This window comes from Gasterosteus aculeatus, chromosome 14 (assembly GCF_964276395.1).
Source record: "Gasterosteus aculeatus chromosome 14, fGasAcu3.hap1.1, whole genome shotgun sequence".
In the NCBI taxonomy this organism is placed as follows: domain Eukaryota; kingdom Metazoa; phylum Chordata; class Actinopteri; order Perciformes; family Gasterosteidae; genus Gasterosteus; species Gasterosteus aculeatus.
Genome location: NC_135702.1, coordinates 16020990 through 16035525, shown reverse-complemented (window position 1 = coordinate 16035525; position 14536 = coordinate 16020990). Strand labels below are relative to the sequence as shown.

Below are 14536 nucleotides of genomic sequence, written 5' to 3'. Positions count from 1 at the left end.
CGCTATGTGTTGTCTGGTGACGACGTGTCCTCACCTACACATCTACACTTGCAGGCACTTCGACAAGGAGAAGTCCGGCCGTCTGAACCACCAAGAGTTCAAGTCATGTCTGCGCTCACTAGGATACGACCTGCCCATGGTGGAGGAAGGAGAACCTGATCCGGAGTTTGAGGCCATACTCGACACCGTGGATCCAAACAGGTCCGTCACTGGAACGTTGAAGGAAACTAACTTGGCGGTACGGTATTTAACACGCTGCCTAACTATGGGGGGGGGTCTGTCTGCAGGGATGGCAACGTCTCGTTGCAGGAGTACATGGCGTTCATGATCAGCCGCGAGACCGAGAACGTCAAGTCCAGCGAGGAGATCGAGAGTGCCTTCCGAGCCCTCAGCACAGAGAACAAACCCTACGTCACTAAAGAAGAGCTCTACCAGGTGTGTGCGCGCTCGCCCGGGCCGTCGGGACGCCGCCACCGTGGCTTTGTGTCTTTGTGGAGGACTAACTGTCCTCTTCTCTTTCAGAACCTGAGCAAGGAGCAGGCCGACTACTGCCTCTCGCACATGAAGCCCTACCTCGACAGCAAGGGCCGGGAGCTGCCGTCAGCCTTTGACTTCGTTGAATTCACACGCTCGCTCTTCGTCAACTGATCCTTCGTCCTCCAGGGACCAATCGGGACGCGTTTTCCCCCAAACACACACACACACACACACACCGCTGAAAGTGCATGATTGTTGCACCAAGAATACTCACTAATAACAACTGTCTGTACTCTCTCTATTTATCTCACTACCCCTAATTATTTGTGCTTCTCATCACAGCATCGTGGATCCGTCTACATTTGAATGTGATTGTTTTAGCTTGTGCTTTCAATACATTTAAGAACCTAATAGTAATAATGATGTTGTTACCTAACAACTGCAGTGTGCTTTAATAAACGCTACTGGTTAGAACTGGAAACCTCTACTGTGATGATTTCACTCCAACAATTGAGTTGTTCAGATTTTTATTTTTCAGAAAACAGTTCACAGAAATCCTCGTCAATCACAAAAATGTCACAATTTTTCAACTGTCCGTGCTTCTCATGCTGCCACCTGATTGGCGATCTGCTCCAGCTGGCTGATCTCTCGGGGACTCTGCTCCGTCAAATCGTGGCTCAGCTGCCAAATGCAGACCGTCCCATTTGTTCTCCCCAATGCCAAGAGGTGAGAGTTCTGGCTGTTGAAGGCCAAACAAGTTGCGGCTTGGTCCGCACCTCCCTGCTCGATGGTGGCTGCCGGCCTCAGGGACCTGCGGCCCAGGTCAAATATGTGCACCTCACCTTGGACGCAGACCAGCAGGAAGTCAGAGTGGATACAAATACCTCAAGTACTGTTGCTTCATTCAGCTGTGTATACACCGCTCAAAGAAATGAAAGGAACACTGCTTTTATCAGAAAGCAAAAGCATTTTATACAAAATAAAATTAATTGAATTTAGTTTGGGGTCCCCTGCTGGAGCTGTTGCCCCCGCGACCCGACCCCGGATAAGCGGTTGAAAATGGATGGATGAATTTAGCTAGTCATCACTACAGGGAGCATGAGGCCATTTCTTAACCCTAAGATTCACAGAGTGTCCAACCCCTCCAGGGTGGCACATCCAAGGAGATTTAATGTGTCTCCCAGCACAATCGCCAGGACATGGAGGCGATTCAGGAGACGGGCAGTTACTCTAGGAGAGCTGGACGGGGCCGTAGAAGGTCCTCAACCCATCAGCAGCACCGAAATCTGCTGCTTTGTGCACGGAGGAACAGGTTGAGTACTGCCCGAGTCCTACAGAATGACCTCCAGCAGGCCACTGGTCTGAATGTCTCTGCCCATCAGAAACAGACTTCATATTAAGACATTAAACTGTCCATCAGTATAGATGTCCAACATATTTTTTCACATCTGATGTGTTTTCAAAGCGTTCCCTTAATTCGTTTGAGCAGTGCATGTTAATGACATGTGACCTGTAGAATATGGTGGGGGGGGGGGGATACATGGCTCCAAGTTCACCGTGGAGAACTGGAGTCTGCATCTTTTAACGATGTCACGCACACATACTTCTCACGTTCTCCACTGTACCTTGTGCAGCGGCTGCTGCGAACACCAGTGGTCTGCTTGGGGACCACTGCACCTGGAACACAGAGGAGTCGGACACCCTGAGGGAGAGCAGTGGGTCGGCCTGCAGCAGGGAGTGGAGGTGGGCCCGGCCGTCAGTCCCCGCACTCACAAACAGATTCCTGCACACAAAGTCACCGTTGAATCACACGTCAACTCCTCGCCGATCACCTGTGAAGTGACTGGTCCAGGGCGGGAGCGGTGACCTGTGGAAAGGGGAGCAGTGTATCGAGTGGACGGGGCCGCTGCGGGGCCTAAACACGAAGACCGCCGGGGCTCTCAGTGTCACGTTGTGGCCTTCAGAGGGCACCGCCGCTGGCGTCTGGGAGGAGAAGGAGCATCGCAGCAGCAGGCCGCCCTCGGAACCCACCAAGAAGGTGTCCGGGTCCCAAGGGGACAGAGCCAGCGAGGTGACGCCCACGGTGCTGCTGCCTCGGGCCTACGAGCAACACAAAGCAGCACACGGGAGAAGCTTGGAACGTACACATCATGTCCTCGTTCATATGAGCCTGTGTATGTCCCTCCTGTGCAGGAGGCAGTGATGCAATGTTGCAGAAAATAAAAGAATAAATAAAAAATAACTAAGGGAAGTGGAGAACAGACATAAGTGGGATCATGGTATGGAAGTGCTCACTGTTTGTGCTGACGGTAGGAGCGCTGCGCTTGGTTTCAGTGTTTCCCCCTGAGGCTCACCTTGAAGCTGACGTAGCTGCTGTGGGGAACCTGCTGTGGCACCAGGGCGTAGGCAGCATTAAGGACAAACCGGCCCTCGTTCAGGTCCCCCGTCCACAGCAGCACCCGTCCTCCTGAACACGCGCTGAGCACCCCAAACTCTCCCGCCTTCTGTAGAGGCACCCAGGCAACCTGCACGCACACACACGGCACTTTGAATCCACCAATCGGGTTTCCTGTTCGCAGTTCGCCTCTCAGGACTGAAGCGCATTCTTTGTTCCAGCTTTATTATCGGGACTTTGCTGACGCCTCTGAAGGGGAAGTGGAGGATGCTGAGCCTGTGGCGTCAATGATCAGAGTAGACTAACCCGTCCTCCAACAGGAGCCCCACTGAGTGCGTCCACTCACCTGATAGACGGGCTCCCTGTGGCTGTCTGCCGACATCCCAGTTTGGACCAGCACAGGGTCCTGAGTCCGACTGGTGTCCCAGACCACCACCTCTCCACTGTAAAGACCACCTGCAGCCACAACAATAACCTCAGCGGAGAGAACGAAACACGTCCACGTTACCGGGGATTATTCTGCTGTCTGCACGCTCTCAGTCCGCTAAAGGGTCACTGAGCTGATGAAGAACACGGTCAGTGAGCACTGCTGCTGTTTAACGTGTTCCTGGCTCTGAACTTGCATTAGATTATAGATTATTTAACAGGCAGGTGGGGCCCATTCTGAAGGATGAATTTGAGTTGCTTTATAGGAAATTGACGACATTGTGTTTTTGGAAGAGTAAAAAAAAAAAGAACATTAGAAACTTAATAAGGAAGTCCAGCTTGCTTTGTGCCACTGCTTTGGAATGATACAATTATTAGAAGTGAGCGAAGTGAACCTGAGAGCTGCTGCTGCAGGAACAGTGTCATGAGTTGAGGATGTGCAGGCGGACTGGAGTACCTGTGATGAGGGCGGGCTGCTGGGGATGACAGCACAGAGCCGTCACCGCAGTGGCAACATCGATGACCAGGTCTGCTTGTTTGGGATTCAGACCGCGACGGTCCAGGTTCCACGTACAAACACACGAGGGCTCAGTGATCCAGTCGCCATCGTCAGTCCTGCCCACCAAAAACAGGAATTTAAATACAGAGTGTGTGTGTGTGTGTGTGTGTGTGTGTGTGTGTGAGTGTGTGTGTGTAAAGCGAGGGAGGTGGATTAGGTGAAGCACTGACATACCGACCGAAGGCACAGGCAATAACTGAGCCTGTACAGCTCCAGGACACACTGGTTACATGAAGACCTCTCTCTTGAGCGCTGGGATGTTGAAGGCAATGGAGGCATGAAACCTGCAGACATGAACAGATTTGGGGTCTGAACATGGACACAGTGTCATAAAAAGAACCCGTCATGAAGATCATCCACTGTCAGTGTCCAAAGAAAATGCTCCAAGATGTTTGAGCACCAAATCACAAGCAGCAGCAAGACTTTCAGATTGTCTGCCACCTGCCTTACGGAGTCCGAAGTTCTGTTGCTTACTTACCGGCTGACTCTGATCTTCCCAGTTCACCTGGAATTCATCAAAGGCGTGACTCCTGCCATTTCGGTCCAGCTCTCTGATGACCGTGTCCTCGACCCGCTGCAGGAAGGCCTTGAGGCCGGGCGGGTCCAGCCGGTCAGCGGCGGGCTGGAGGAGCTGCTCCTGGGCCTCGTCGTGTGGCTGCGTTTGGGTCCAGCTGACGGCGGTCGACAGAGTCTGGACCTCAGCCTCAGCACTGTGCACAGCTCGGGTCTGACAGCCGATCTGATCACCGACAAATAAAGGCTGTTGTATTTATGGATACACATCAAGCATATTGCAGCTGCAATCGTGATTTTGAGTTCGAAAAGTTAAATGAATGCATTCGCTTCTCAGATTACAGCTTTTCTCAGTTGCTTTGGTACATTTCTCAAAACTATTAGTACATATAGCAAAACACCACGGATTGCCTGCAAAGCCAGTCTCCTGCTCAAAGTCCTTCGTTCATCTCTCAAAAGTAAATGTCTGCGTGGGTGAACATGTCAGTCCATCAGAATGACGAGTCCTCGTGTCATCGTGTACGGACCAGACAGTCAGATTGCCAAGTCATGTTGTCAGTAGAACAATGTACTCTGGAGGTTCTGTTCTGATGTAAACCAAGTTTTGATGACAATTATTGTAAATTGTAAGTTACACCTGTGTGTATGTGGGAGATTGATTGCAAGAGACTGGATTCACATTTACGCTTTTACTGTTTGTACCGTAATTTGTTGACTGACCACGTCATTGTGCTACAGAGGAAAAGACATCACTGCATATCACAAAGAAAACAACGTAGGACAATCTCCTCAGGGAAAACTGTACATGCAGTGCTGTAGGAGTTACAGTGCAGTCTTATACACCTCTTGACGTTCCTGTCTGATGGGCCAAAGTCGACGAAAATCAATGAACTCTTGCGATGCAGCGTGGAAAGAATCTTTTAGAGTGTCTTATCCCGCCTCTGCAGGCGTCTGCTGTGATGTCATCGTATGCTGCATCCATGGCAGCCAGAAGGTTCATCTGTGTTTGTGGCTGGCGATCACACACTTTCCATCTCCATGCGGAGAAGAATTCCTCCATGGGGTTGAGGGATGTGGAGTAGGTTGGAAGAAACGCCATCAGCATCCTGTTTCAGGTCGCAAACCATCACCTGATGATGTTGGAGCCACGGAAACTGTCCCCAAACAGTTGATGTGCACAATGACACAATGATGTGAAGATTGAACAGGTAGTTTTTTTGATCATGTTAATCTGAGAAATGTACCACAAGCGACTGAGAAAAACTATAAAATGGGCAAAGCAACAGGTTGTTACATTTCCGAGCAACACCTGAACGTGACATGTGTCAGCTAACGCGAACGTCTGTGGTCACACGGTTTCTGTAAAACATGAAATATTCGATAACTACAGATATCATATAACATTCATACTACGACAGCGGCCATGGAGGTCAAACGTACCGAGTCCTGCGCTGACTGCTGAGACGTCCTCCACGCAGAGCGGATGCTCACTGGCTCCTGGGCTTCGTCGGTAAACATGCCGCTGATGGGAGATTTTCTCTGGCGGAGTAAAAGTCCAACAGTAAACCCGAACGACGTCCGCTGCCTTCTGACGGGGTCTGAGTGGTAAATGCGCGACTTTCCTCTCAGCGGCCTCCGCTAGCGGCCGAAGCTCACGCGCGGGCCGTTTGCCTCAAAGCTGCCGTCTCCTTGGTTACGGAGATTAACGGAAAACCACTTCCGTCATTAATGGCGGGTGGCCCCTTCATTTAAGCAATAAGGTACGAGAGGCTCTACTTTATCGTCCGATAACGTGCTGTTCAAGTGTGTTGTTAGGCTTTTGTAATACGGCTGGGAGCAACATTATAAATAGTAAGTAAATAGTAAGCTGCTGTACAAAATAGTTATAGCCACCAAATGGTGTGTATCGCATTCAGCTAGCTTAGAGCAAATAGACCCCGTACGTGTGTCTGTTGTGTTCATTCACATTGCTCACGACGTCCACTTAAATTGTTAAAAGGTGTCTAAATCGCTTAAGAAAGGTGTTCCTAAACCGGTCATTTGCGGCGTGACGCCGTTTCCGGTCCTTTTTTTGGATCGCCACCGAAACCTGACGTTAAGTAATATCAATTCATACATGTAAAGAATATATACAAACATTTACATGGACAATTACTACAGGAAAGTTACTTTGGTGAGAGAAAGCAAGAACACTCGGGCAATGATGGAAGAGCTTTTAAAGCATTTTGAGGCGTCGCAGTGGGATCTTATTGTGAAGGTCACAATTTGGGTCCCGGATGTTGACGCTCGTAGCAACAACAAAGGCGCAAAGCCCGTGAATACTACATGGAATATTCTTGTTCTTAAATACATGTAACCAAGCTCTTTCACCGTATTATTATGGGGTGTTATTGTGTGAATTGAGGAAAAAAATCAAACGAATCCATTTTGAAATTAAGGCTGCAACATAAAATGTTGAAATAGACACCGAACTTTCCGGATGCACCGTACACGTTAATTTTAAAGTACTTACAGCACCTGGTATCACCTGCACAGCCTTTCAACATACACGTGTGCGTGCGTGGGAGCGGTTTACTCCAATGAACACTTCTAATGCATGAAACCCAATGTGAGTCTAGTAATTCAGTTCTTTACAATGTGGAACATTCTATAGTTCAGTTACATAATCCAGCTGGTGTTAATGCTTTGAGTAGACCCTCGAGACGCTCGTGTAGGTGCTAACTCAATTGTGTAATTACCAAATACCTAACCGTAGAACAGGGGCACGTGTTCCAGGCCAAGGACCCCAAACTGATGGCGAGATGGAGCAGGGACCCCCGATTCTACGGAGTTTGGCCCGCCATCTTTTATTTTTGAGCTTTGCGCTCTTTAGACGTGAGCATGAATGGATCTGATTGGCTGGTGACTGTGATGACGTAACAGCATGAAAGGTGCTGTGAGTGAACCGGTGTCCAGCTTGAGAGCTGCTGTGGGACTGAAAGATGACGTCTTCTCCATCAATTTATCCGTTTGCTACAATATGTTGGATTCATGTCAATGTGTATTTAAAGGCAATAAATACAATTCTGATTCTGAAGACATTTAAACTTGTGGGGGAAAAAATTGGTTGACTTTTTTTTTTAATCGCGACCCTCCCCTGCAGTACCTCCGCGGACCCTCTGTTGAAGACCTCTGCCGTAGAATATGAATGTTTTGCCCTAAAACATACCACCAGTTCATTTGGTGCTTTTGTTAAAAGGTTGTAGCGCTTGCATGTTCTTTTTCATTTATCTTTGCAATATTCATCTTCCACACCACTCCACTCCCTTCACTGGTACCGGTGGCTCATCCAGTGCTAAATATTGGTGCTCACGTACCATGCTGTGAATGGATCAGGTCCAGCTTACATCCAGGACATGGTCCAACCAGACATCCCAACCCGCACTCTCCGCTCTGCATGTGATAAACTGCTTGTTCCTCCTCACTGAGACCAAAACACTCGACTAGATCACCACTCTTTGCTGTCCTGCTCCTAAATGGTGGAAGGAGGTCTCTGAAGACATCAGGACCACAGAGAGCATTCACATCTTCAGACTAAAGACACACCTCTTCAGACTCTACCTCCACTAACACACTAACTGTAGCACTTAAATTGCACTTATAACGCCACTAATCTATAGCAAACTGTAAATTGGCTGCACTTTGTGTCTTGCTCGGAGTTTGTATCCCTATGGTTGAAAGCACTTATTGTAAGTCGCTTTGGATAAAAGCGGCAGATAAATGACATGTAATAATAAAGCAACTTGGGTCCTAGTTTAATAACAGGGCACATCTAAAGAGTAATGATTAGCGATGGTCACATTAGTGAGGAACCTCCAGGACATTTGAGGCAATCAGAGCTCCACAGCATCCACTCAACCCACAGGCAGCCCGTCTGGTGTTGCATTCTAACCGGGCCGAGCCAAAGAAGTTACTGCAAAAAGCCACAAGTGCATGTGTCTTTTATTATTCTATAAATACATTCACTTTTGCAACATTTCCAAAAGTGTAATGTGCTGTGTAATTTCTGGGCCTACGTGAAAAATAAACCTAGGTGCAGGTGACTAATGGCCAAATGTAATCAAACTACTCCAGACATCATGTATACATTTATTTCTTGTAACAAAGCAACTAGTACACTTAATTTAATGCCAACAGGTTTCCAGTGGAACAGGAGAAACACTGCAGACTACACAAATCTTTTCTCCCCCATCTCAAAATGTTGAGTTCAAAATTAGATCTTTTAGGTTGTTTCTATAAAAAAAAAAAAAAAAGTACAATTCAAACCTTGTTGTGGGTGTCTGGAAAAAAGGTGATAGGAATTAATTTAACAAAAGTCCAGATTTGGTGTCGAAGCCCCGCCCCATTACTCTGTGCACACTGATTATCGGTCTGACTCAAATCATGTAGAAGAATTGAAAGCAACAAGCTGGTGGTTCAATCAGTTCCATTAGTACAAGGACAATGCAACTTGTAACACGTCCCAACATCCTCTCCATGTTATCTATGCATCTACACACATATAGATCTATAGATATGGTGGCTATGGACGCTGCGGCCGAGTCCTCACTGCACCATGGCTTCATTGTTATTGAACGCACAACAGAAACTGATATATTTTACATAGAAATTGCTAAAGTACGTATCTCAAATCTACGCAGGATGACGTGCAGAACGCTACAGATTTTAACGAATGTCTTTGGGAGAGGAAGAATAACAGTGACGGGTGAGACTTCAGGATGGACGACCCCCCCTCCCCGATGCAGACCTGTGTATGGAGCTGGTCTATACACACACACACAACGTTATGGACTATGGATAGGACGTGTCTGCAGAGGACGGACGGGGCACACGACCTTCCCACCCCAAGTCACACTCACACACTCACTCTCACACACACAAAACAGGTATTTTGCTCCGCTGGGATGCAGGATGACTATCACGGGACGGGGAACACGCGTTGGCTGAAGGGTTTAATCCTCGTCTCCGTCTTCCTGAAAGAAGGAAAAACAGTTAACTGGTTCCTCCATCAAACACACACGGAGGGACAGTCACGTGATCTACAGTACTCGTACCTCGCCATCTTCTCCATCACCATCCTCGTCATCGTCTTCCCCATCCTCTTCTTCTCCCTCGTCAATATCTTCCAGACCCTCTTCATCGTCTTCGTCGTCGTCATCGTCACCATCACCTTCCTCATCCTCCATGTCAGGTACCTTAGGATCATTCAGACATGAACACTTTGTGAAGTATCAGCCTGAGCTCCTACAGCACCCGTTACTAGAGGAGCACCCCGGAGCAGCATTGTTGCTTCTACTCAGAGCATATCTGCTGCACTTTGGGGGGCCGACCCCAATATGTCTGATAGACATGTAGATGTCTGGGTGGACATTCTACAGTAAAGAAACAAACGTATCAGTGCTCTTTGGTGGATCAAATCAGATATCTACAACTCCTCTGCAGCAGTCTCCATTTTTTTCCAGTCTATGTGTGGATTGATACTTCTACATCCGTGACCCGCCCACACAGCCTGAAAACAGATGTTTGCATTTCTAATTGTTACATACAATCATGCCAATAAACAGATAAGCTAATAGCCACTGTCATAACTTTCCAAGCATACGCCCTAGGGATTAGAACCCACCGTGCAATTCAATTCAATTTGTTTTATATTGTACAGCCCAAAATCACAAATCTGCCTCAGAGAGCTTTACAGTGTGTACACGTGCAACATCCTCTTTCTGTTTGAAGGCTCTGTAAGACCAGGAGGAACTAAGATAAATGGCCGAAGCCTACCAAGTAGTACTGCAGTGGATTAGGCCAGATGTCGTCCTTGATCACTTCTCCCAACTCGTCAGCTCCTGCATCGGAGTGATCGGTGAACCAGGTGAAGAAGCTCTCTGGCTCCTCGTGCTGCCTCTTCTTGCCAGCTTTGTTTGATGTCTGGCCCGTGCGCTTCGTCAGGTCCTGGCGAGGGAAACGTGGTCGTTAAGAATGAATGTTAGAGTAGTGACTAATACAATGAGTGAACAATATTTGCAAGCATTATTTAAAAAAAAGATCAAGTAAGCCCAAGTGTAATAAATTAAAATGAACACACACATGTGAAAGAGAAAAGAAGACAAACCTTTCCAGCCTTCCATTTGATTTCAGAGGACTTGGAAACGGGATCTCCGCTCTCGTTTACATTAAACTCTTTGGAGAGGGCTTTGTTCTCAAAATATGGATTCTCATCAAAATACTTAAGAAAAGAAAAACACATCTGTATCAGTACATGCCATTGTTGCTATTGAGAATGTACAAATACAAAAGGGAAGGTGACGACTCACAAAATCTATTCTATATCCAGACTTGATGTCCTCAAACTCAGTGACCTCCACCCTCGACAAGTAATGAAGTGCTTCTTCGTCCTCCTCCCCCAGAAGAGCTGAAACTAAAGGACAGAGACTGTTAGCTGCAGGTCACACGGTTAGCTGCAGGTGTGTTCATGCACTTTCTGAAGATTTGTGGCACATGTGATTGTTTGTATCCTTGATACAGATGGAACAATAGAACATGGTTTACCTTGTGGATGGTTGACGAATGTTGTGACCCAGAAGTTGGGGATTTTGGCGATGAGATCTGATCGTTTCTGAAAGAAGGGCTGGCGTAATTTGTTGTACTTCTGCTCTACTTTTAAAATTTCTTCACTGGCCTGTTCGTTCAGTCTGGAGGGTAGAGAAAGAAATGTCAATAACCAAACGTTGTCACGATGCACATCTTTCAATAAATATAAACAAGAGTCATGCGCACCTGTCAATTTCATTCTGTACTTCGTCGATGTGTTCAATTGCTTCCTGTTGCTCTTTTTCTGCAAGGAAAAAACAGGTTTTGTTTTGGGATTAAGCAAAGGTACACGTCATCATGCAATGCCATTGAAAAGTATATAAATGATATCTACACATTCCCATTACATGATGGATTCGATCAGCGCAGACACATGGAATTGTGGGGTATAAGTAGAAGTGAGTGAGCAGCCACGTTGGAGTCAAGTAGATCCAAAAAGACTGTAAAGCCTTAAATGAACCTCTTAAGATGTTAGTTTTAGCAGGTTAAAAAGGTTCACGGAAACAAACTGACAACTCAATGGAACAGAGGAAACTGTCCACGGTAAATGTTGATCCGTCCAGTCCAACCATCACCGCGCCCGAGCCGATTGAAATAGTTTATGTATACTACAGTATAGGTCCAGGTACTGTTACCCAGCCCTAATTTTTAGGAACACTCGAGAGCCTCAGGTTTCATATTTTTTATTACAGCACGTATAAGGGATGGAATTTAATGTTTTCTTTAATGTCACACGTTTACAGCAGGCAAAACCTGGCACGCCATACAGAGGTAATACATTTAACTCCATAAAATGTAAAAACAATTTCACACTTCCCAGAGTGACCCCACGGACTCCTCATTCAGCCAGCCATCCATCTGCAGGCCAGGACCACCTCATATAACCTCAACTTTATTTTTTAGGAACGGCATTCCTTCTTAGAAATAAATTAAACGCCTTTTCAGAAATAATTGTATGATATTCTTGAAGTCTTTTTTTAATGCTCGGGACTCCAACCCCGGTGTGTGTGTGTGTGTGTGTGTTTGCGCGCGCGAGCAGCCATGGCGGACAGACCCGCGCCTCTGGAGCTTCCTGTTGCTGCTGAAGGCGGCTCGGTTTGAATGAGGAGCTTAGCGACGTGTCGCTGCCGCAGCGGACCGGTGGTTTAGAGGAGCGAGGTCCACCACAGACGCTCTGCATGCCAACAACATTCATGGGAGCTCCATTAGAATGGATTAGGGCTCCGTTAACAAGTATTAGAGCCCATCAACGGGACAGCAGAGCTGCCGTAAGCGAAGGCAGGCGCTTGTTGACGTTTAGCTCCTCGGCCACCTGGCAAACCACAGCCAAGCTCGAGCGTGCTTAAGTTAAACACATTAACGTGCTCGGCCTATTGAGACCGATGCAAAAACATTATAACGCCAACGTCCCATCAATGCTGCACTTGCTCGCGACGCTAGCGGACAATCGTTATTGAAGTTTGGGATCCAATCGAGTACGAGCATAGCTGCAAACGATTTAAGCAAAAACTCCCAACTACAACCACCCACAAACTATCTGCATGAACAATAACTGCACATTGAGCAAACTGCAGCTTATGCAACGCAAACACCGGCCATCTTCATGTGAACTGTTGGTTGCTAACGTAAGCTAACGGCTAGCTAACCTCTCACGCTGGCTAAATAGTTAGCCTATGCTACCATGCTACCTACAGCACAGTCCTGCACAACATTCCCAGTGTGTAACATTACGTGTCGGAAAGCTAAATAGGGCTGTTCGTCCATAGATAAACCCCATTGGACACAGCATAACAAATTACAATGAAAATAACAAAATGACGAAAAACAAATGAAAATGGCGTTGTACGGGATAACCGCCATTCCTTAACGTTACCAGAGGTCTCGTCCGCTGCGTCGTGATTTGAATTCTCCTTTCTGTTGACTTTCGCCGGTGAGGCCGACATGGTTGTCGTTTGACGTGAGACCTTGGACCAGATGTATATTCCAGGTGGTTTATAACTCTTCTCTGGAGGATAAAAGTTACTTCTACCTTACAGTGCGTGTCTCGGAACCCACGAAAGAGACGCACGAGCGCAGCTTCGCACGCTTGTTTCTCTCGGAGGCGCCTGGTCGGGGAACACGTGCGTGGCGCTCTACCGCCGCCTGCTGGCCGGAGTGCCGAACTGCACCGCAGAGCCTTAAAGCGACGGCCGGCTCGTTCCATCCATCTGTGTCGGTCCACAAGGACAGCGCCAGTTCATTTTGGCGTCCATCATCGTTCAATCTGTTCCGTCAACGGAACTTTGAACTTCTCTTCTGTAGATGTCAATGTTTGGAATCCACTTGAGGTCCTGCTTGATGATGGATGCCAGAAACCTGCTTCAGTCCAGTTCCATATTGATTGCCTCAACCATTCACCTCTTTGGCCATATGGCACACTGCAGGGGCCCTAGCAGGAGTCCTGTGATGTCATTAAAGTGGAACAACACTTGATGTATTTGATGTATTTTGGGACCACAGACGTTCTCAACGGAATCTCTAAACGTTGTATTTGCTCCCTTTTAACTTTTGTGCTAAACCCATCCTTGATAAGATGACTTGTATGATCAGTTGCAGTTTCGTTAAATGCTTGTCTCATAGAAAATATACCTCGGCGAGTATGTGTTTTTGTGTCAAAGTTCACCACATTTCCTGTGATTTCCTGGATTTCCTGACCGGGAGACCTCAGTCAGTCCGGTCAACACCAAGAAAGCCCAGCAGCATCTCTACTTTCTTCAAAGGCCGAGGTAAGCACATCTCCCACATATAGAGGGTGCTATTGAGAGCATCCTGCGCGATGCCACTGCCTGGTTTGGTACTTTGGTACCGTTTCGGACGGCATAGCCCTGCAGAGGATAGTGAGGACAGCTGATGAGATCGTGGGGGTCTCTCTCCCCTCCATCAAAGACATCTACAAAAAACACTGTATCTCCAAAGCAACCTCCTTCCGTACCTCTTGCCATCTGGCAAGAAGCATTCGGGCCCTCATGACCAGACTGCTTCTTCCCCCAAGCCATCAGACTCCTCAATCCTCAGAGACTGGGTTGACACACACACACACACATTACAGGTCATTTAGCTGACGCTTTTATCCAAAGCGACTTACATATTTTTAATCCATGGCGTTTACTACTTTACTATAGTCCTGAGTTGCACTTTATTAACTGTCACTTTATTACTGTCTGCCACCTCAATAACTGCTATGCGCATATATAGAACACTTTCTCATAGTATGTAATGTATGTGTATGTGTTTTTAGAAACTGAAATCTTTTTGCACTATTGTCTTTTACTGCACTTGTCTGCACGTGCATTGTATATAGATATTTTATAAAGGTATTTTATTTAGTTGTATGCTGTTTTTATGTAGCACCATGGTCCTGGAGGAACGTTGTCTCGTTTTGCTCTGTGTTGTAATCACTGCACATGGTTGAACGACAATAAAAACCACTTGACTTGACTTGACTTGACACAGGCTACAACAACAAATTCTGTTAAAATTGGGTTTAATGGTTTTCAGATTGC

At 47.1% G+C, this 14536-nt stretch overlaps 3 protein-coding genes across 23 annotated transcripts in view; 1 reads left to right on the top strand and 2 right to left on the bottom strand.

Annotated features, from left to right (window-relative positions):
- Positions 1-958, top strand: part of sptan1 (spectrin alpha, non-erythrocytic 1) — a 34627-nt gene extending 33669 nt beyond the window's left edge. For all 21 annotated transcript variants that reach the window (XM_078088323.1, XM_078088320.1, XM_078088325.1 and 18 more), the window contains 3 exons: positions 55-201; positions 288-435; positions 523-958. In XM_078088323.1, the coding sequence (XP_077944449.1) occupies positions 55-201; positions 288-435; positions 523-648 (421 nt within the window). In that variant the 3' untranslated portion in view covers positions 649-958. The remainder of the gene's footprint in view (positions 1-54; positions 202-287; positions 436-522) is intronic.
- Positions 959-987: 29 nt separating this feature from the next.
- On the bottom strand, positions 988-7323 carry dync2i2 (dynein 2 intermediate chain 2). Its single transcript, XM_040198522.2, has 9 exons — positions 5811-7323; positions 4336-4596; positions 4032-4141; positions 3756-3913; positions 3219-3328; positions 2832-3002; positions 2345-2577; positions 2103-2260; positions 988-1319 (listed from the first exon to the last, which is right to left on the bottom strand). Exons 1-9 carry the CDS (start codon positions 5886-5888, stop codon positions 1081-1083), a joined length of 1518 nt encoding a protein of 505 aa, XP_040054456.2. The 5' UTR covers positions 5889-7323; the 3' UTR covers positions 988-1080.
- A 1161-nt stretch (positions 7324-8484) lies between these two features.
- On the bottom strand, positions 8485-13415 carry LOC120831980 (protein SET). Its single transcript, XM_040197966.2, has 8 exons — positions 12868-13415; positions 11181-11238; positions 10953-11095; positions 10718-10821; positions 10516-10629; positions 10185-10355; positions 9464-9604; positions 8485-9382 (listed from the first exon to the last, which is right to left on the bottom strand). Exons 1-8 carry the CDS (start codon positions 12935-12937, stop codon positions 9362-9364), a joined length of 822 nt encoding a protein of 273 aa, XP_040053900.1. The 5' UTR covers positions 12938-13415; the 3' UTR covers positions 8485-9361.
- Between the last annotated feature and the right edge of the window lie 1121 nt (positions 13416-14536).

What these genes read in the sequence shown, in the direction of transcription:
- dync2i2 (XM_040198522.2), bottom strand. Translation starts at nt 5,888, where the DNA reads ATGTTTACCGACGAAGCCCAGGAGCCAGTGAGCATCCGCTCTGCGTGG. An exon ending in GGGAAGATCAGAGTCAGCCG is followed by an intron (nt 4,142 to 4,335) that starts GTAAGTAAGCAA and finishes TCATGTCTGCAG; the next exon opens with GTTTCATGCCTCCATTGCCT. An exon ending in ACAGGGAGCCCGTCTATCAG is followed by an intron (nt 3,003 to 3,218) that starts GTGAGTGGACGC and finishes GTGTGCGTGCAG; the next exon opens with GTTGCCTGGGTGCCTCTACA.
- LOC120831980 (XM_040197966.2), bottom strand. Translation starts at nt 12,937, where the DNA reads ATGTCGGCCTCACCGGCGAAAGTCAACAGAAAGGAGAATTCAAATCAC. An exon ending in GTACAGAATGAAATTGACAG is followed by an intron (nt 11,096 to 11,180) that starts GTGCGCATGACT and finishes TCTACCCTCCAG; the next exon opens with ACTGAACGAACAGGCCAGTG. An exon ending in TCAAATGGAAGGCTGGAAAG is followed by an intron (nt 10,356 to 10,515) that starts GTTTGTCTTCTT and finishes TTCCCTCGCCAG; the next exon opens with GACCTGACGAAGCGCACGGG.